At 48.6% G+C, this 21,925-nt stretch overlaps 3 protein-coding genes across 3 annotated transcripts, besides 7 other annotated features; 2 read left to right on the top strand and 1 right to left on the bottom strand.

Moving 5' to 3' along the window:
• Nucleotides 1–667: 667 nt before the first annotated feature.
• Nucleotides 668–5,774, bottom strand: FPSE_00759 (uncharacterized protein; the record flags this gene model as incomplete). Its single annotated transcript, XM_009253879.1, has 5 exons — nucleotides 668–3,435; nucleotides 3,487–3,849; nucleotides 4,456–4,847; nucleotides 4,896–5,092; nucleotides 5,142–5,774. The coding sequence occupies 5 exons, from the start codon at nucleotides 5,772–5,774 to the stop codon at nucleotides 668–670; spliced, it is 4,353 nt and encodes a 1,450-aa protein (XP_009252154.1).
• Nucleotides 711–889: a microsatellite.
• Nucleotides 1,088–1,132: a microsatellite.
• Nucleotides 1,526–1,558: a microsatellite.
• A 621-nt stretch (nucleotides 5,775–6,395) lies between the features above and the next one.
• On the top strand, nucleotides 6,396–8,206 carry FPSE_00758 (uncharacterized protein; the record flags this gene model as incomplete). The annotated part of the gene is made up of 3 exons (XM_009253878.1): nucleotides 6,396–6,576; nucleotides 6,677–8,035; nucleotides 8,091–8,206. 3 exons carry the CDS (start codon nucleotides 6,396–6,398, stop codon nucleotides 8,204–8,206), a joined length of 1,656 nt encoding a protein of 551 aa, XP_009252153.1.
• Nucleotides 8,207–15,861: 7,655 nt separating this feature from the next.
• On the top strand, nucleotides 15,862–17,003 carry FPSE_00757 (uncharacterized protein; the record flags this gene model as incomplete). Its single annotated transcript, XM_009253877.1, has 2 exons — nucleotides 15,862–16,715; nucleotides 16,769–17,003. The coding sequence occupies 2 exons, from the start codon at nucleotides 15,862–15,864 to the stop codon at nucleotides 17,001–17,003; spliced, it is 1,089 nt and encodes a 362-aa protein (XP_009252152.1).
• A 146-nt stretch (nucleotides 17,004–17,149) lies between these two features.
• Nucleotides 17,150–17,173: a microsatellite.
• Nucleotides 17,174–20,770: 3,597 nt separating this feature from the next.
• Nucleotides 20,771–20,791: a repeat region.
• Nucleotides 20,792–21,672: 881 nt separating this feature from the next.
• Nucleotides 21,673–21,902: a repeat region.
• Nucleotides 21,903–21,925: a repeat region.

Raw genomic sequence — 21,925 nt, forward strand, 5'->3', positions numbered from 1 at the left:
TTGCCTTGAGTTGCTGTATCGCGGATTTACTGAGGTAGCGTCAACGATTGGATGAGGTAAACTAAGAAGCTCCTTGTGTCTTGGCGGTTGTGTCATTCCGCGTCGCAAGCTGCGTGCACGTGACAGCTCTCGAGCCACCCATCTTGGCCAGCAAGTGCATGAAGCATAAGAGACCAAAGGCGAACAGATTCATGCTGTTTTGGAGCGACTCTAAGGTCGTCTATTTTTACCTTTACACTACGCACTTAACTTTTGTTCTGTCACCTTGGCTCAGTAGACGACTGAAATAGGGCACATTTTTCTTCTTCACAGTCAAATATGTTCCTTAACGCTGACTTTGAAACTTGTTAATATCGCAAAAGACTATTTCAAACGAATTCTTGAATAATCCAAATACTCCTTGTGCATGCCCGTAGCACCACATGCGGCCGGTTGCCACCGTATTACATATTCAGTAGCATGGGCACCCTTAAAGACAGTTATGAGGCCTTGACAAAAACCCTTGATCCGTTTCGAACGCTTCCCGTGGGGTATATCTGCCCAAACTCGTAAACCATACCAAAAACAATAAATAATAAATCACCCTCAACTCCAAGATCACTGGATCCTTCCCTGATCTGCGGTAACATTAACTCTTTCCATCGTCTTTGGAGTCCCTTTTAGACCATCACATCCCCTGGCCACCCATCATGCCATTCATCCCTTGCATTTGCTGTTGCTGTTGTAAATGTTGTTGCTGCATCTGCTGCTGCTGCTGCTGTATCTGCTGCTGCATTTGTTGCTGCTGCATCTGCTGTTGTTGCATCTGTTGCATCTGCTGCTGATGCTGTTGCTGCTGATGCATTATCATCTGTTGCTGCTGCTGCTGTTGGGCCTGTTGCCTCCGCTGAAAATTTTGTTGGACAGCACTTGTGGCTTGGTTCATACTTGCAGTCTTGATCTTCAACATTAGATCGGGCGGGATTTTGTCCACTGACCCATGCTTGGTAATTGCATGTGCCACCATTTTTTGATAGACTATTCTGGCGTGCTGCTGAACTTGGGCTTGGACGCTTCCTTGACCCATTTGACCCATTTGATGTTGACTCTGTTGCTGCTGCTGCTGCTGCTGTTGTTGTTGCTGCTGCTGCTGGGCCTGTTGCTGTTGAGCCTGTTGCATTGCTTGGTACGTTTGCATGTTGATGTTATTGCCATTCATCATCTGCTCGCTGGTTTGACGTTGCATGGGACTGTTGCCCATCTGGCCGTTCATCTGGTTCAAGCGCATCATTTGTTGTAACTGTGCCTGCATTTGCGGTGGGAATTGTCGCATCTGGTTGCCTGACATGTTTTGCATTTGCTGAGCATACTGTGCAGCCATCTGTTGCTGCTGCTGTTGTTGTTGGGGGCTCATCATATTGCCTTGCTGCTGAGCCTGTTGCTGAGCAATGAGTTGCCTCTGCATCATCTGCATCATTTGCTGTTGCTGTTGTGGGCTCATCTGGGACATGTTACCATTGTTGATGCTATTTTGCATCGCTGCCAACTGTTGCTGTTGCTGCTGTTGCTGCTGTTGCTGAAGGGCACGTTGCTGCGCTAGCTGTTGAGCAAAATGAGGATTTTGCTGGTTCATGCCTTGGTTATTCATCATGATACCTTGGCCTGGTTGCGAGTTCTGGGCTATCATAGCTGGTGGGGGGCTGACCTGCGTCATGCGGGGAGTACCTATCATAGTGGGCCTGTTGATAGGCGTGCCCTGGTTCATGCTAGGTGTTGAGTGAGGCATTCTTGGGGTACCAGAGGGATGGCTCTGCTGGCTGCCCCTTGAAGACATGGCGTGGGCCATAGGAACGGACATAGCGGCTGGGTTCTGAACAACAGAAGATGGTCGTGGGGGACTGTTCGCCATGCCAGAGTTGGTTTGTTGCATAGGGACACTTCCCACCATCGGAGATGACATGTGTTGAGGGGTACCTTGTCGAGCCACTGGAGAAGATGCTGGCGGTTGTGAGATTTGAGCTTGGAAGCGAGGTTGGGCTTGTGGAGGCATGTTGTTGGCCAACTGAGGTGTCCCCGCACTTGCACTATTGGCCCCATTGGTGATGGCATTGTTCTGAGGATGGGCATGTTGTTGATTAACATTGAGCCGCTGAGCATTTTGATTGGCCTGGTTGGCCTGGGCTGCGGCTTGCACACGAGCTTGTTGCGCTTGGGCCTGTGCTTGTGCTTGAGCCTGCCGTTGTTGTTCAGCCTGTCGCATCGATTTCTCTCTCGCTGCTGCTGCCTCGTTGCGATTTCGATCCTCCTGGGCCATCTTCTGGGCGCTCTGAGCAGCCTCTTGCTGCACTTGTGCTCTCTGTTGCTGCAGCTTCCTATCCGCCTCTTGCTGCTTGGCCTTCTCTTGTTCCTTTCTTTCGTTGTGCTTCGCGATAATCTCGTCGATAACCTTGAACCGCTCAAATCTTGGCTCGAACGTGGATGCACCAGTTGAAGCATCCACGTCTGCTGTACCGCCATTCTGGGCCCCATTTGCACTAGATGCTGCACGCGGGTCCGCAATAAGCATAAATCGTTCTGTACCTGCGGCCTGAGCCTCGTCTGCAGCCATTTCGGCACGAGTTCGCTTGCGTGTCTTGGGCTGTGGAGGAGGTTGTGAGTGCTTGGGGTGACTCATTGCTTCGAGCAGAATGATGTTTTCTTCTATTGTCCTTGTGGGGGAAAGCACTAAAGGGGCGTTTGTGGCCAACAGAATTTGACCTTCTGCCTCGTAAATATTGCTACCGTCGAGTTCCGTCTTTTCGCGCTTCTGACGCTTCGCCGGTGGTGGCATGTTGGCAGTAGTCGGTGTTGGGGGAATTAGAGACATGGGCGTTGAAGGAGGTTGGCCTGACATGTCATTCGTTCCTTGAGGGGTTGAGGCTTTGATGAATAAATCCATCTGTAAGCTCTCCGGTGTTTGATGGAGAACTACAGTAAACACAAGCGGCTTTTTGGACTTCTCTTTTTGGTCCTCAGGGGGCGGCATAGGGGAGTATTCCTTTTCTACCGTGTTGCCCACCTTTGCCTTCCCGTCTACAGTGGACGAGTTCTCCTGAGGAAAAGGAACACTGGGGGACGGTGTAAGCCATTGATTGTAGTTGTGAATGGATGATAACACCGCAGATCCCTTTGCTGATTTTGGTTTGGCAACATCCTTGGCTTCGGCAAGCGACTTGTGATCGTGAATTTGGACAATGAGGCATCCATCATAGAACGACACACCACCTTCATTAAAGTATGGTAGAAGGTCATGTGGGATGGTCCGGGCTTTGACATGCTCGAGGAAGATTTTCATAGGCGACTTGTATGAGAACATGCCATCCTGGTTATCGAATCGAAAATGGGTGGGGTGTAAATGGATGATCAGGGAAGGAGGTTGACCGGCGAACTTATTTAAGATATATGAATCTGTGACCACTTCAGGACCGTTAGCGCGCGAGCGACAAGCAATACCTCATGTTAACGTACCATACGGTCGAGGTTCCGCGTCGTGGGCTATTTGATCTGCTACCATAGACGCTGATCGCAGACCAGCACTGTTCCTAGAGTGCCGGCCTTGCATCTGCGATGCTGTTTCTCGTCGAGCTCGGTTGATAGGTCGAACGGATGATGCTGTGATCGCCCTGTCGCTGGCCGAGTGTGGTGGCTGCTTCGCACTTGGTGGTGGCTTTTTGGCGGACATTGATGGTGACGGTGACGATTTTGAGGATATCATCGCGCCGTTTGTCTGAATCCCCGGGGGTATAGGTCGCTTTACTTTGTGGGCGACATTTTGCTGAACGATGGGTCCAACAGGCGCCATCGTGACGAAGTCGCGCTGCGCCGCGGGGCCTAGTGATTATGACGGTATCGCAACCGCAACTATCAGTTCGATGCTGTTTGATGGTTATTCAATGCGAAAACATTTATGTTCCAATCGCAACGGCACAATGCCGGGTTCGGAGTAGATTTCGAATGATGCGGGTTCGTTGTACGTCGTCTGAGTGATGCGGAGTTGGCCGTCGGATCGCGGGAGAGGAACGCGAGTCTTCTAAAGAAGCGCAAGTCAAGTATCGCGCAAATGGTACATGGAGGCAGTGGGTATTAAGATAGGGCACACTGTATCCTTGAGAAATTCGTTGCGTTGTAGTGAGAGTCGGATGTCATTCGATGATGTTGTACACCTGGTCGCCGTATCACGGGTGGGTTTCCTTGGGGTGATGTTGGATTACGGAAGGTGATTAGGTCACGTGCAAGAATGGGAGAACAGGACAAGCATAATTAAAAAAAGAACATTTTGGGGGGAATGAAAAGAAAAGAAAAAGGCTTAATTGAATAAACTTTGATTTAGAAAGTACCTACACACGCGTGCTCGTGTTTGCAAAAATCTGACATATACTAAACAGATAGGTTCATGGTATCTCGTGCTATGTCGCAAGACGCGTTGGCCTTACTCACGTCCCTGAACTCGACGCGCCCAATCGTCATTTAGCCTCATACTATCGACAACCACAACTCCACGCCCTCTTCCAACTCTTTCAGATCGCTGCCACCACTCTTTGGTCTTAGTAGATCGCTCAGCCTCGGATTCACTATCTGCCAAACCTCCAGAACCACCATCTGCACCAACAATCAGAATGACGTCATGTCGAAGCCAGGTCTGGAGAGTCGTGATGATGCTGCCATCTTGACCAGAAAGGGCTTTCTGAAGATAGATAACTTCTGGCTGAAGGTGTCGCAGGATGTGAACATGACCATTTGATGTAGTAAAAGGGAGAACCATGGTTTCCTTCTCAACCAAGCCCAGAGCCTGTGAATAAATTGAGTTGAAGGCAGGGCTTCCAGATTCGCTAAGACTTGTCAGCATATAACGTGGCTCCAAAGCACGAAAAGCATACAACTGGTTCTTTGACTCTTCGGCGGGAGTTTGAACTTGATCGTGTCCAATGTTAGAAAATGAGGAGCTTAGCGAAGGTGGCGGAAGGTTACTATTAGCAGTATCCACGGCGGGTTCCTTCAAACCAGGAGCGTAAATCAGAACAAATAGCTTGACCTTGGAGTGATCGATGTGTCGAGGGATGTGGGAGAGGATGGACTGATGTACGTTAGAGAGAGAAACTCGGATAATCAGTGTGTCAACTTACAGCGTGCTCATGGAAAGGATCCTCCTCTTCAGGCACGGCGCCTGTCTCGGCAGACACCACAATCGCAACCGTCTTGCGTCGCCTAGTGCCGCCGATGTGTTGGGACGACGTATCGGCGGGCGCTCGTTCATTCTTAGCTTCTTCTTCCTCTTGCCAGGGGTTGTTATCGTCAAAGGGGCTCTTGTCCTCCTCGCGAATGGAGGCTAACGCCTTGCCCATAGCTGCGCTTGCAGCTGCGACACCCGCCGCCACAGTCTTACCTGTCGAGTCGAAGAACTGCTGCGGGCTCGGTGTTCGTCGCAGAGCACCAGTCACGCGCGAACCCCAGCCCCCGCCGGTTGCATCTTCGTTCGCATGCGCAATTCCGTGGCTTTGACCATCGGGTCGTGGTGGTTTCTCCGGTCCTTGAATGTCGCGCGAGCCGACATCGCGGGACCCGTATGCTTGATGGTCGCCTCCACGGGCATGGTTACTGTAATCAAGACCATTGTCGTCCTCCTCTTCCGTGTCCTTTCTCTGGCTCCATACCCAAGCAGCCACACCTACAGTCGCGACTGTAAGTGTAACTGCGAGGGGCACCCAGTGACTCCAAACTCCTCGTCGCGACCGCGACGATCCATGATCGGGCGACATTTAAGCAGCGCGCTGTCGCATTGCTAGGTGGAGGGAATAGCGCCAATGGCAGCAGGCGCAAGGGGCCTCTTTATATAAACAAACAAATCTTCAGTAGTGCGCCGTTTCAAAAGAATTGCGTCAGGATACACCGTTTTATGTAGCGAGCCTCGAGGCGATTCTTCAATATACGCGGTGGTTGGTGTAATCAGCGTCAATAACACAGTGGAGCGAGCTGCAAGCTGAGGCCATCTACCCCAGCAACAACAGCCCAGGTCAGCAGGCAGCCCGAGGGCCGACAAAGAGCAGCTCAGCTTCCAGGGGCTGAATTGCGGGGGACTGTCCAATTAATCCGTGCCGAGGTCGGAAGAACCAAACCACGTGAAGCAGCTTCGAGTCTGTGGCAGTGCAGCATTCACCAGCCACAGGCGGGACACCACCACCCCACGTACGTACATTTTTGATGTCTTGGCGATGATTGAGTGACTCTTCGCTGCCTTCATTTCATATTGACTACAAACGACTCACGTTTGAGTAATCAGACTGCATCTCTCACTAAACTCACGATCCTTGTCTACAAGACCCCAAAACTTCAGCAAAAGCTGTCAGCTTCATTGTCACCAGCAGATATTTCCCGGCGGAATGCCCCACGCTGTTTCGATGCCTTCAACTGGGCTTCAAGCCCTGATTCTTTGCGGGCCGGGCTCATCATTCCCGACGTTCACCTCCAACCCCGATGAGAGCCCAAAGGCCCTTCTTCCTATCGCCAACAGACCTATGGTTTGGTATGCGCTCGACTTTTGCTACCGAACTGGCATCACAGGTAAGTCGGGATTGGTGTTTGACTCATCGGGAATGCGCATGGCTACAAGCGCCTTCGTTCACTCCCCACTGACCGAAAGCTCTATACTGACAACTGTTAGATATTAACCTCATCTGCCCACCCACAGCTTCTGCTGCTATCTCAACGGCTCTTAACACTAACCCTCACCTTACTGCCCTGCCTCTGCCACGACCTGACATCCTCTCACCAGCAGACTTGGATCAGAACACAGGCACCGCCGAGATCTTGCGACTACCTGAGATCAGGTCTATTATCACTGGTGACTTTGTGGTTCTGCCTTGCGACTTGGTTTGTGAGCTTGGAGGAGAGAAGCTTCTTCAGTCATGGATGGTCAAGTCAGCCAGCCTGACAGACATGTTGGGAACTTCCAGACTTTCCAACGGTCATCGATCAGTTCACAGCGGCGCTCTTGGTGTCTGGTATGACACAAAGGCGGTTGCACCGGTCAAGAAGGAGGAGACAGACTTTATTGCAACAACTCCCTTGCCCTCAACTCCTGTTACGCCACCCAGGGGGTCACTTTTCTCCAACCTGTCCAAGCTTGTTTACTCTATGCCAACTGACTCTTTGAGAGATCTAACTGGAGAGAAAAACTCACTTCCTGTCCGTCATGGCCTGTTGCGTAATCACACTCGCGTGCGAATGTTTACGACACATAGAGATGCTCACATTTACATCTTCCCTCGATGGGTTCTCGATTTCGTCAAGGACAACGAGAGAATGGAAAGTATCGGAGAAGACGTTATCGGGTGGTGGGCGAAGGCCGGCTGGCAATCAGGTCTTGCTGAGAAGCTCAACCTGGAAAGTTCCTGCAGCCAAGGTCGGGTCGAGGAGTCAGAAGAGGACGAAGGTTCATCGTCCCCCAGAGATCCAAGCCCAGACAACACGCCCAGCTTAGGGAACCCAGTATCCAGCGACGAGAGCTCCGATGCAAAGACACCCAAAATTACGGTAGACAACAAGTCGAAATCGTTCGAAGTGCCGCCGATCGTTGCTTACGTCCATCCCGGTGGAGGTTCTGCGCCCTTGATCCGACGTGTCGATACTGCACAAATATTGCTCGCTATCTCACTTCAGCTGGCCAAGCTCCCATCACTTGAGGAGACTGGTGGAGAAGCCAGCTCGCCTTATGTTCACGCAAGGAAGATCGCTTACCCCGAAGGTGTGAAACCTCGTACGACCATCACCCAAAAGGACAGTCTGATTGCTGAAAATGTGACTGTTGAGGAGAAGACATCTATCAAAGAGACTGTGATAGGCGCCGGCTCGCAAATCAACGAGGGTGCCAAGCTTTCTCAATGTCTACTGATGGAAGGTGTAGTTGTTGGCAGAGCCTGCAAGCTGACTCGTTGCATCATTGGAAAGAGGGCCGTTATTGGAGATGGATCCGTTCTAACCGACTGTGAAGTCCAAGAGAATCTTCTTGTAGAAGCTCGAAGTAAGTTCCCTGATCATCATTCCTCTCCACCCGCTAACCAGCAATCCCTGCGCAGCTGAGGACAAGGACAACAAGCTCATGAGCTCCGAGGGTCTCGAGGCCACAGAGGCCGAGATGAACGAGGTGCTTCAAGACATGGAAGATGATGCCGAACTGGCAGTGATGGACTAGACGTAACCTAAACAAAAATGGGGACCGATAAAATAGAGTTAACAACATGGCACTTCGGTTAAAGACAACTTGCCCTGCCTTCCGCTTGGACGGTTTTGCCGTCATTGTCACATAGAATTATGGTATTGTGAGGCATAGGCAATGTTGTGCCGGCCCTATAGCACATCTGACTCGAATACAACGCTGTCAACGAGGCCAATATGAGTCAGAAAAAATGATAAGTAGGAATCGCCACTGCCAAGAGCTAGCTATACGCAACCGAAAGGACCAAAACGTTGCATGTCGCTTTGACCATTTTTCTGTATCTTTGAGATCAGCTCTCTTGATCATTCGATTCAGAGACATGATATGCGGTGTTTATTTGGCATTGCAAGGGTCAACTAACAGGAACTGCGGCTGTCAGGCCGCGCGCCAACAACAGCTAAAACATGGCCGAATCCAAGTGTTATAATCCTTGTCTGATAGAAGTTCGCTTCGCATAAACTCTTGAAGCGAGCCACGATGTAACCGCCCACGGGCCGAAATTCTTACTGTCTAACGTAACTATCTGAGCACGCATTCAGTCAACCTTCCTTGCCTTTGCTATTGGGCAATAATGTGCTGCGACCTTAAAGCGCACGGTTGATTCTATCTCCAAGTCTATTGACAAAATTGTAGAATTCTTCAGTTGGCCGACCCCCACTGACGTTGATATTCAACGACATACTTGACGAGGGCGGAACTGAACTGAACTAATGCACTGCAACTGTGATCAGACCATATACCTTGGGTGTTTCAATAGCGAGTCTATGCGCTTTGACGAAATAGCGGTTTTCTTAGCCTTGGGAAATTCAATACGGAGTTTGCTCCGCCGCGGTGGGATTTACAAGCAGCTGGCGTATTAACCGAAGCGCCATGTTTTCGCAATGATAATTCTTCGGTACATGGGTTGAAGTCTCTGACGCCACTTTGGTGATCACATGCAAGAGATTTATAGCTACGTATGTTGTTTGGGGTTTGTTCTACCTTTGTTGTTCAGTTGGCAGACACTAAGAAGAGGTCAAGCTCTTGGTGTTGAAGCTGCAACTCACCTATGATAACTACAGAGAAGGGCGCCTAGCGATATCGGAGTGTAAATAATGGTATGGATAATAGCGCTACTACAATGATATTCCTCCTTGCTCTACTATTGTGCATGGACGGGCACCAAAGACTACCTCTAGAGTTAAATGCCCGTTGCTGTACGGCCCGTGTCACGGGTGGCTAGTTGGTTATACCAGCACATCGTTTTTGGGGACCTCCGACCATATTTGCTCGTTCTAGACCACGGGCTTGTAAGAGGATTCTTGATACTACCAGGTCCCGGATGTAACAAAAATGCAAACTTGGTAAACGTCCCTGACTACTGGGAGGTATCAGCGCCTCCTCCTCGACCCAAACGCCAAAGCTCTAACTACTACTACACATAACAATGCACCCCAGAATTCAAAAACCACACCCTAGAACTTTGTAAGTCTAATGAAGAATTCAAACTTTAATTATCATATTTGGAATCGCCTACTCAGGGTGTAAAGACAGCCGTGGTGCCGTGATTACCCTGTAGTTGTCTGTGTCTAATGCCAAAAAACGTGGATATGCAAAAATACAAGACATAATGTTTAAGAGTCAGAAATCATGCAAGTTCGGGGCAGAGACGATAGACTTCTATCAAGTACTTTCCCATTGCACACTTGGATTGGGGTTCAGGTGATTATATGGCAAACTCTATTGATGACACGACCTAACGTGTCAATAGGAGCTGACTCCTCTGAACTCTAAAATATGTCAAGACCAATTTGGCAAGAAACAACAGCTCTCTCGCTTGTTTAGTCAAGGGTCGTTTCCTAGTGGACAGATCGTCAGGGCCTTCTTTTACAGTTTACACCAGCTATTAGCTGCCGACCCGACGTATTCCAATTAATGCCACTACTAACAACGGTCAAAACGGTTAATTTAAACCAACATTCCGGTACTATTGAAACGCAAATGTCGTCGTGGGTTTTGACGTCTGCGAAACAAAAGCTCATTAGAATCGATAAGAGTAATTTCCACGACTTTGAGCTATAGCGTCCAAATAGGAAAAGGGTTCAACTCTCTGTCGCGTCTCCCTTGCAAAGCATATATACAGAGAGGCAGCCGTCATGGCTGATCCTTGATCCACGCTAATAGCCTCAGTGCGGCTAGTATAGAGAGCGCGGCTCTTTGGATCCCTGTGGGACACTGGACGACTTCCATCGCACGAATTATGTAGACGGCATGATGTCTAGACGGTCAAATGCTTGTGTTATGGCTAGAATTCTGCGACTTGTGGCGTCAGCGCTCATGTTCCTTGACAATGCAGCGGATGAAAAGATACAAAATGCAGATGACGTACAGCCTAGTAGGTTTCGGATGGCTGCTGTATCGAACAAGCACACAATCAAGCCCACATGCCTTAAGCATGTAGGCGCAGATCAGAGCAGGGAATGCTTCAGACCCCTGACGATTCCCAGTCGGTGGTCCCTCTTGGGCGGGAGATTCACAGCGGATGTAACAGCGGCTGCAGTGTAACCCCGATCTTTGGATAACACCAAAACTACCCGATGCCATTTCAATCTTGGAAGGGGAGCCCATCGGCGATCCAAAGCCACATCAATTACATCAAAAGAAAGAGTCGGCATCGGCCGGCCTAGATGCGAATTGCTATGTCATGGAATGGAATCGCGACCGAGGTACTCTGTAGGTGGGCTGCAAAAATGGAACACAGGCTATCATGGAGCCGTCTAATACCTGAATGGACTTGAACAATTTCCCTAACCCTCAGCGTGAGGATAGGTCAGACCTAAGCAACTAAGATACTTGGCTGGCTAGGTAGGCATTCGTTGGGCCGAATGCTTTCGGCGGGAGCTAACGGCATCTCAGCCCTGAGAGTCTTGAATGAGCCTGCCCGGGCCAGACGTCGTAGACCCCGGATGATTCTCAGGGCTCCTGTGATGGAGTAAATTGGGTTAAGGATTCCTCTGTTAGAGCCGATTGCCTGCCCGCGGCAACAAGGGCAGGATGGTATCCATTCGTGTATCATATCTCAGTCCAGGCAAGTGAAATGCTGGGGCCGCCATGCAGACCAAGTTGTATTAACTTGTCGCAGTCGTGTCTGTCTTGAACGAAAGAAAAGCCACGACGGGAGCCACAACTAGCGGTTCCCATCAAATACTCCAAGTCAAGTCGTCGGCATTAACCCGCTTCCGAATTGAGGTACAGTAGTGTAGACGGCAAGCTGTTGAAACTACAGGCAATCTAACAAGATAGAACCGACCAATACCGAGGGCGAGGGAGAGTAATAGTGTACGGATTTGCAAAGAGGGAGACATGGACCGAATTGGCAATAAATGGAACGCCGATTGCCCAATATGGGGTAAAGGGATACGTTTGAGCCATGGTGATAGTGCAAAGTCGGTTCGACAACGTTGGGCTTCTTGGGGACACAGTTGGGACGATCTCCCAGCTGGAATCACCAACGAGCGGCCAGTCCTCCTACCCATTGTTAGCGAGACTAGCTCGATAAAAAGCAAAAAACGGCTGTGGAGAATTGTCATAGACCACTTTTGTCTGATTAGGCCATCCTCAGCACTGTGGAGTACTGTGCATAGTGAGCAGTGGTAGGTCAGTCCGTCAGAGAATATGACTGATCAGATTTAGAGTCTCGAAATCCGACACAGAAACTCGGTTGGTGTTGGGGACTGATGGCGTTTTGATGTGAGACCAAGACTCTGATTGGAAGAGGAACTCTGCGGATGTGAGGCCGAACCTCTGGTGAGACTCCGTAGATCGAGAAGTTGTAAGTCTATGATGGCATGATGAGTACAAAAGAGGAAGAAGAAATCCGACAGGAGATCTTTTGGGGTTTACAGCGATGAAGTTGTCAAGTAGCTGAGTGGGATCGACACATCACACATACTAACCTCTTGGCATAAATATCTATCTCTTCTCATCGGGTAACTCGTGTGCGTACGTGCACTTGAACTGAGCGGCATCAACGGCGCTGGAGAAGCAGGCCGCATTATGGGCCTCGATCTCAGTCCTACCAGGAAAAAGTATCCATTCAATTTGGGTCAAGATAAAGTTGTTGAGGGCCGTCAGCGGAAGCAGGGTATGACCTGGCGTGAGTACTCGGAGCAGGCGGTATTGCAAAGTGCTTGTGTTGAGCCTGAGCCTTGGTACAATCGCAGTCGTAGTTGCAGTCGCATTGATATGGATGGCACGGGAAGTGGATATGATGAGAAGCAATTCGGGCCCAGCAGAGGGGAACCCATTTCAGCCCTGAGCTGTATGAAGCGTCCATAACTGACCTAGAATATTATATGACAAGGGCCTGTAGATGCTGGGTATGCAGTTGAATTGCACTGGCTATGGATCAATTAAATGAGAAATTGCCGTATATGGAAGGAGGCTGAAGCTATCATATCTCACGAGAAGAAGTTGGCAATCTGCGCTGCATGACATTGAGATACCATGACGAATTGTGCTGCTTCCCAATTTGTAGTCCTCATTTGTGACTGCCCGTTTATTATCTTCTTTGACAATGAGGGCAAGTACGATAGAGGTAGACGGCCATCCTCAGGCATCCATCCATCCACGGTTCCTAATTCTCCTGTGTTCACAACTCCATAAGCAACAGCTTCAGCTTCAGCTACTAGTATCCTGCGCATTTCTCTATCCAAAGAAAAAAAACTGATATATTACAAAAATCTTGCCCCGCCCACCCTGGGCGTCTTGCCAGCCATCAACAGCCTAGACGGGGGTGTGAGAATTCGTACCGTCCGATAGCGTCTTCTATTCTGCACTTTGTGGGGCACTGGATCTACGAACGCCTCTCCCTGTCCTTGAACCCTGTCTTCGTTCCTAGATTTCTCGAGGATCGCTGGGTCGCTCCCCCGGAAGATCGCTGGACACTAGGCACGACAGTGTCATTCATAACTGACAACTAGATCAGATAATACGGTTCTTTGATTCGTGGACGTACGGCATCGCCAGGACTCTTATCTAGTCTAGTGGCCGCACTACCGTCCCGAGCCTCTCGTTAGTACTTGCACCAGATGCTCACGCAATCTACTAACTAACGTGGTGTCTCTATCTGTCCCTTTGTTATGCCTTCGCCCTTATCACAGACATGAGCGCGTTCGCGTTCCCAGGGAGCGCAGTAATCAACGAGCCAAGAACCGAAACGATAACCCCTCAACCCCTCTTTCGAATGTTCAATACGGAGACTGAATAGAGTTGGAGGTATTGGTAAACATGAACACAAGAGAAATTACAAACTCGAGGGCAGTCAATACTATTGACTTGATCACGACTCCGTCGACAAAGAGCGTTGAATTCGAATTGGCAATACAATAAAACATCAACAGCAGTTTTATCGGGCTTCCGGCCGAACCCATACTGCCATAGTCCTCCTCCATTAGTGGTAACGCTTACAATCCAGTATAATACCAGTTGAGGTCAGGGCTTTGTACTGTGCTGTCATAACGAGCCCCGTGCGCCACAACAGGGACTTCCAGAGGAATAAGTTGAGCCAGCTACTTAGACGAAACAAGGGTCTAAACCAAGTCGACGCGCTTTCAACTGTCAGCATGAACCTAATCTACCTATACTCTAGCACTACGGATGCCACCTTGTCTATTGATATCGCCCCGCATTACCATCTGGGCAACTTCTTTCCTGTCACATCCGCGAATTTAGCCGTTTTAGCGTACTGCTGTACTGCCCTTGCTCGCATTACCAAACTTTCGGATTATTGACAAACAATTGCCGACGTCATCCATCTCCGAAGCGCACGAGAGCCTAGCAGTTCCGGTATATTGTCCGAGGGAAAAGGTCGCGCCGCTGACAAAAGGGTGGCGACCTACTTGCCATCCAATGACATCAGGTTACGCTCTCTTGGAAGATATCCCGATATGCAGTTTGTTTCCAACACTCTGAGACGTATCGTCGGATCAGGGTCCACGTCGATCTGCGGAGGAGCAGGAGATTGTTCTCGTGTGTTCGGATAGGAGTCTACCACATCATTATCTCTCCATTGATAATGCGCCGCCAGGAACAGCCGCAGGTCACTTTCGTTTTGGGTGAGACCTGCATCGCGTATTGCTTTTCGTGCATAGGACCACATTGCACTTCTGGTCTGGTTGATCTTTCAAAAACTCCACATCTTCACCTGCCCGGAGACATTGCACCATGGCGCCCTCTTGCCTTCAATCCAAGGGAGTCCAATATGGAGAACCAAAGTCCACCTTATGGGGCATGTTTCTCCAAAGAAGTTACACATCCAGGCACACTCAGGAACAGAAACTTCACGTCTCCTCAGAACAAGTAGACCTGTCTCACTTCAAGGTCTTTCTGAGCGTGGATTTCACTTGCCCCATTCCAGGCCTTGACCATTCCTCAACGAGCTATCCATTGCAGTTGGAGGCAAGTAAGCTAGTGAAGGAGAAGACTTATGTGCAACAGACCTCGGTCATCCACACAATCGGATCTTCATGATTTCGACTCTAGAGCGGGCGTGCCTAACATCCTGTCAAGCCTAGTGGCTGATGCGCGGATGTACGAGATGGAGGGTTGGCGTCAGTCCTAACCGTCCACCCCCGGGGTTATGTTCGTCTATTTCATGCAGGGACCGATTCTGTCGCCTCTTTGACTTCGAGTCTTTTTCATCTCTCAGTGTTGGGGTCAGCACATTGCACACCACTCCCGTTCTTGCCCAGGATCCGCAACATGGTCCAGGGCCTCAGCGCAACAGGGGCAGGGTATCATCGAGGGGGTGGTCCCAAGCCCAAGCGAGGAACCACCCCAGCGTCAGGGATGTGGTCCAGGCACGCCCACCTTAATCCATATCTCAACGCTTAGTTAAGCCGGCTATCACAGCTATGCTATGCGTCTTTGCTCTTGCAAGTACTTTCCCCCTATTTTCCGAGTCCTTGCCATGTCCAAGGTTGGCTTGAGCTTTGGTCAACTGCCTAGAGAAAGCAGCTCGGACCGAGTTCTCAGTCCACCATGCGTCCCTTCCCCGATTCCCGACTTGCGTACGGCTAGTCCGGTTCAGCTGAGGGTGTTGGGAGTCTGGAGAAACATACTCAGGGACGGTTTATCTCAACTGACACATCCTCATCCAAAACATTGCTTCTCTCTAATGCGAGCAATAAACCCACTTGCCCATGGCGGATCACGCCTCTCCCGCCCTGCCTGTCTAGACAGAGATCTCGATCTGAGTTTGGACCAAGACTGTTGACCTTGGCTAGCATTCTTGCCCTTGATTTACTTTTATCATAGTAATGTCTCGCGGGTCCCCTACTAGCTGCACCGGCTGTGATCAGGGATCTACGGGTGGTTGAGCTTACAGTTTTGTCTGTCTCAGGACCATAGGCCAACGAGGTGTACTTCATTCCGCCGCATGTCTATATCTTCAAGGGCGTCCGTCCCCAAAGATGAAAAAACATTCCCGTTCAGACTCACCAGACAATTGAACTCATTCAACCTCTTGATTGTTCTTCTCAAATCTTGAACGGACGTTGAACACTTTCGCCCTTCTTCAACGCAAGACATATTCACATATATCCTCAAACATCCTCATCTCTTGACCCCTTCTATCAAAACTCATTATCAAGATGCAGTACGAGGCGGATTTCCGGTTCGACATGGACGACAGCTTCAACCTGTGCAGCCAACCCATGTCCTGCCCCTCGACCACAACAAGTTTCTCTTCAGCTTCATCAGCTTACGATCCTTTCACTCCCACATCAAGACGCTCAACCCCTCATGAATTCGGCAATATGGACTTTGATGGTCCTTACAACTCAGTTTCTCACCGAGCTGAGCTGACTCCGCCTTCCTCAGCAATGAGCAAATACATGCCTGGCCCTATCAAGCCTGAGTCTGAGCACATGCCATTCTCCGATACCCTCCCCAACACTCCTATGAAGCGAGAGGGACTTGGCTTCGAATATGACCATATGATGGACATGAACATGGCTCACCATGGTTCAATGGGATCCGTGACACCATCAAACTCTTTTGGAATGTACTATTCCCCAGATGCCTCCATCGGAGCTGCCTCTTTCATGATGACACCAACCCAAAGCATCTCAGGATCTGAGGCTGCCGAGACTGGCTCATCATGGTCTTGCGCTAACGATAGCCCAATCTCCTTTTTCACTAGCCGACAGCTTTTCAACGATGACTCGTTTGATCTTGACCGACACTCACAGTCTCCCCTGGGATATCCTCTGCATGAGATTAACTCACCAAACTGTATGAAGTCTCAGAGATCGATGATGGTGCACGAGATTCAGCAAAAGACCAACGAGCTACAGCGAGCTCAGATCCGATCATCAAGAAAGCGATCCATCAAGCCTGATCCTTCGCAAGTCGACGTGGTCCGAAGAGCCATGTGTAAGTGTGATTACCCTGGCTGCCACAAGGCTTTCCGACGAAATGAGCACCTCAAGCGTCACAAGCAAACGTAAGTTTATTGCAGTCACTTCATACATGAGTACAGAGGCTAACACTGAACAGCTTTCACGGTGAGGGACCTAACCGTTTCTCGTGCGAATTTTGCGGAAAGGACCAGTTCAACCGTCAAGATAACCTTAACAATCACCGCAAGTTGCACGCACGCCCTAACAGCCGCAACCGTGGTGTGGAGTTCATCCCTGCCGCAGTCCCAGTGATCGAGCAAGAAGAGCGAAGCAGGAAGCGACGAGCACCATCAAAATCCAAGACGGGTGAGAAGCGGGGCTCAGACTACTGAGCTTGTCTTGCCGGTTCATCTTGGTCGGATACCTTGCTTGAAGGACATTGTTCAGTCGTCACCGAAGAGAAAGGGGAAGAGTTGAGAACGCCACATTCAGCGCTTGACCCGCTTTCCCTACTCGATCGGGGATCCACACATAATAGACACACACACACACACAAACACACTTACATATTTGTCCACACACATTCGCATCTATACATCACGATACATAAAAACGGAGCCGGTAAAAAGAAAGACATTGCAGCATCTGCAGCCCGGCCGCCATCTTAACGCCTCCGCGTAAAAGACTCAGGCACAACAACATTTTCAGAGAATATACGGGAAGAGCCTCTTCGAAGGCGAGACGGTGTAATCGCATGTACGATAAAGAGACGGCGCAAAAGGATGTTGTGGTTGGCTTTTCTTTTGCATAATTGCGTTTACCACTACCATGGTATTACTCATGGTATTTATGGCGTTTATTTGGAGGTTTCTTGAGTTTCTACCTTGGAGTTGGGGAAGTTTCTTGTATTGTTGGTTCTTTTCGATTCTGCTACCTTTTATTTCAAGGATCCAGACTGTGGTTCAAAGTGCTGCAGCTCAGATTCATCAATGAAAATAATTACTCAAACACACCATCTTGCCACGCATTGGCTCTTGTAAACTGCATCGATAAGTATTAGTGTCAGAGTAGGCACGAGGTGGACATAGGTATGGTGTTCGAAAGCCAGTCACGTCTCTGTCTGGCACTTCGCTGCACATCAAGGAGAAGCAAGTCAGAGACGGGGTCTCAGATGGCTGCATATAGTGTGTTTGATTAAAAAAGCATGCATATGCTGGACGATTGGTAGACATACGTAAGGCCCAAATTGACCAATGGATGTCTCTCTACTTGTTCCTACAATATCTGAGGCCTGGAAGATATCATAAATGACGGACAATGATTGAAGGAAAAGACTTGGAGAAGTCATTACGCACCAGGCTCCCAGGTTGCGTTTTAGTCGACACATTTCATGAACTGGCAGCAAAAGTTGGACAGAAGGGTTCCATGGCAATTGTCTCAGATCTCTGGGTACAGCATCCTGCCGATCCGCAAGTCACCTTTTCGATCAAGAGAGCGAGGACCCCAGTCCTGGTTGCTTCTGACAAGGACACTCTGGCTCAGTGTAACATCCCTTCCCACTGCGCTGGGACGGCTCTGGCTTTGCTTTTGAGGCTGGGGACAGGGGTCGTGGAGTACGTACCTAGACTCGAGCTCCCCCGATGGCCTTCGGATATGATATATGACAGGGATGGACTGGGAGGAGGCTCAAACTGTTGTGGCTGATGAAGAGACCAGGCACGATTGGCAGCTCCCGATGACGAGTTAAAGAATTATTGGCTGTACGTGTCTTAGGATTAAGATTGATCTGGATCGCGGGAGCTCAGAAAAGACACATGTCAAACGGTTTCTGATTTGCAAATCGCGAGACAAATGAGACGGGTGGGAATGTCAACGGTCTTTGCTACCTTTCCGAGGAATGTTGATCTAACGAGTTGGCAGAACCAATCTAACTATTACATACGCTGCACAACGAAGCTCTAGTTACTCGCTAATGCAGTCCAGTGAGATTATGTAGGCTCGATTACCATCATCAGCAATCCAAATCGGGAGCAGAACTCTCTTGAACTAGAAATGTCCGGGTTGTAGGCTTCACTGCCGATGGTGGGGAGAGAAAAGCTCCTACCTGTTGGGGAAAATCACCGAGTTCGCTGGCCATTCACAGGTTGTATCTGTTCCATGTTTGTCCAAGGGCATGGGGGCTGCGCGGAAACACGATCCTGCATAAATAGTGCCGTTACATAAAATGGATTAGGAAGCACAAGGCCTGATTCAGTAGGGCTACAGGGAGAGGTATGCAGCCCGTCTCAACGTAGTGGCTTGCGAGTTTCCACTCTGGGGAAAAGAAAGAGTGCTAGTTTGTAATAAGATAGGCAAGGAGACCGAGAGGATGTGAAATGGCAAAATATGACGGCATGTTGACGACTTGACATGATATGATCTGATCTGATGTTGTACCTGGTCTACAGTCATGATATGATGCTTAGCCTGTCGATCCCCTGTTGGTGCAGAAGAGCTGAGTATCGACTGCGGAATCTCAGTCGCGTCAGAGCTCATACACATGAGGGATCATCCAAGTTAGTGCTTTGTTGGGTTGAGCCGTTGAAGGGTCATTTGCATAGTGTAGGATAGTGCAATATAGCTTGTGTTATGATTCACATCCACTTCAACACAAGAGTCTAGTTGGCTGCCCTGGATGCCATGGCTGAATTGGAGGCTGACACAAAACCCCTGGACCCTTTATGTCGCTCTCGTAATGTTTTGCAGCATCGGTTAAGGTTTTCCCAGCCTGTTGCACAAACCGTCTTTTCGTGCTGTACAGCCGTATAGCCGATGAGGCTTCGCCATGTGGATGAGACCTGGCGTTGATCAGGGGCCGTGATTGCCCAACTGGTATTTGTGCTTGTGGAATGAGCTGAGATGAGACTCTGTAAGACCGAACAGCGAGGGGAAAAGAAGTTACTAGAACCTAACACAGCATGATCTGATCCACTTGGACTCGAAATCGCCTCTTTTGCACATTGAGGATGGAGGCTTTACCGTTTCGGGATGATGGGATATTCGGCCAACGCGGCTTTTGCAACAGAGAATTCAGACATGCCGATATTGTCAATTTACCCAACCTCGAGCTAAGGAAAGAGGAGAATCTGACAAGTAATTTGTTTTGGATGTCACTCTTAGACGAGGTATTCACATCGCATCGCGGGACAGCTTGTCCTATCCTCGTGATAGCTTGTCACAAAAACCCAAGTATGCGACTGTAAATCTTGGTTAGTCACATGTCACCTGTCTAGCTGTCAAAGAACCCTGCAAGGATCAAAGATGCTGGCAAAGCCGGGAATAAAGGAAGACCCGGCAAAGCCCATGCTTGCTAGTCTAGCTGGGGCACTCTAGTGAAAAGAAGACTGGCGTTGAAGCTAATCGGGGCAGGGGGACAGGGGACAGGACTAAGTTTTATTGAATTGCGGGAAAGGCTTCACTTCGTGGGGGGGCGTTGTTTTTCTTGTCCCTTCAATTGGCGTGCGCCCGCAGTTTTTTTGGCCTGTCCCTCGATAAAGTCTATGTGATCCGGCACTTGATTAAACAGAGTTTAGGCGGACTTTGAGGCTATCGCACAAACATGGAAATTTGACGAATTGCATATGGTGGATTAATTTTGACTACTGTACCGTATGTGAGGGAATATTCTGTACAGTTGTGGCAGATTTAGAATATATTTAGTTCCAGTCTGTTACCAAGTATGGAAACGCATATTAACGCCCCTCCAAGAAGAACAATAAAATACAATGCAATGCATTGTAGATCCGATGCCCAGCCAAAGCCGAAGAGTAGTCTATAGTGTAAGAATAGTACACCCTTGCTTGGATGAATAAATGATGTGTATTATATCAGACTGATCTACGCCGGATTCTTCACCATCCGAACTGGAAAACTTGGCCAACGCAGAGTTTGGTCAACAAAAAGGAATAGAGCTGAGGAAACTACTACAGTTTGGGGATGCATGACCCAAGGCAACGGTTAATCATAATTCATCTTTTCTTTCTTCCTCTGCGGTTGTCCCAGGAATGTAAATATGTCGGTCGTGCAGCTACTAATTAAAACAAATGAGTTGTGATAGAGTGTTGTTCAATGACGCCAACTTAGTAGTTACCTGCGATGCGTTTATACAGAACAAGACAAGAAATAAAAAATAAATAAAAATGCTAACTCAATTAGGCACTCAGTTTGCCCACGATCCCTGTATTGTGGTCTGTATATAGAAAGTCCAGTGGAGTGGTAATCGTCCATGGTACAGTGGAGGGGGTGTCTTGGTTGAAGCTAATTCTGTGCAGTAGTAGCAGCAGATTGCATAGTATGCATATGCATTGCATATGAACTACTGTACCTTTTCAACGAGGCGGAAGCCGGGATATGGGTTCCGTCGTTTAGTTGACCTCGTGGATGAATCATTTTGCAAAATGTGATAGATCGCGGGGAAAGAATGCGTACGTAGAATTGGTTGGGCTTTAGCGATGAGAAACAAGGGACATTATTACCTGCATTATTATTACGGATACCTTGACCTGGTTTTATTGTGGGAATTACTACCTTCGTACTAAGTAAATATGACTGCAATGCAAGATGAATGGGGTAAGAAATGTGAGAATGATAGCTCTCTTGCCTGTTACCACGTACCGAGTCTGTCAAACTCGCAGCGTTACATTGATGACAGAGTGACAGATTGACAGACTGATAGAATGACGAACTTCCATGTCAGCTTACAGTTGACGTTGAAACTATAAGTCAACATCAACATCAATATCAACAGAGGCACGCAAGTATCCAGGTACATATGACAGCTACTTGTCAGTGGAATTAGCACCTTGATAGCCTGCCGTACCTTAGTAGTAAGCGCGCAGTTGGTTGGCTCGTGCTACGCCATACAGTTCACCGTTGTTCCGATCACACTGTAAACTGGTGGCTGATCTACCCCTGTAACTCAGTCGCAAGTGTATGTTGGCTGGTGGGTGCCTTAGGTCTCCCTGAGGACCTACTAGGCCAGGTAGTCAGGCTACCTTAGCTATAGGCCTTTATAATTAGCCCTTAATTATATATATATTCTCTTTATTTTTCCCTATTTATAGATTATATATTTATATTAATATTTTAATTTATATTAGCTATTTTTAAAGTCTTAATTTATATAATTATTAAATATTTATTTTAATTAAATTTAAGCTATTTTTTATTTTTCTATTTTTTAAAGTTTTATAAAAAATTTCTTTTAAAATTTAAATTAATACTTTTATAATTTATTTTACTTTTTTTTTTTAAAAATAAAATAATTTATTAAATT

The sequence above is a fragment of the Fusarium pseudograminearum genome, chromosome 1 (assembly GCF_000303195.2).
Source record: "Fusarium pseudograminearum CS3096 chromosome 1, whole genome shotgun sequence".
NCBI lineage: Eukaryota > Fungi > Ascomycota > Sordariomycetes > Hypocreales > Nectriaceae > Fusarium > Fusarium pseudograminearum.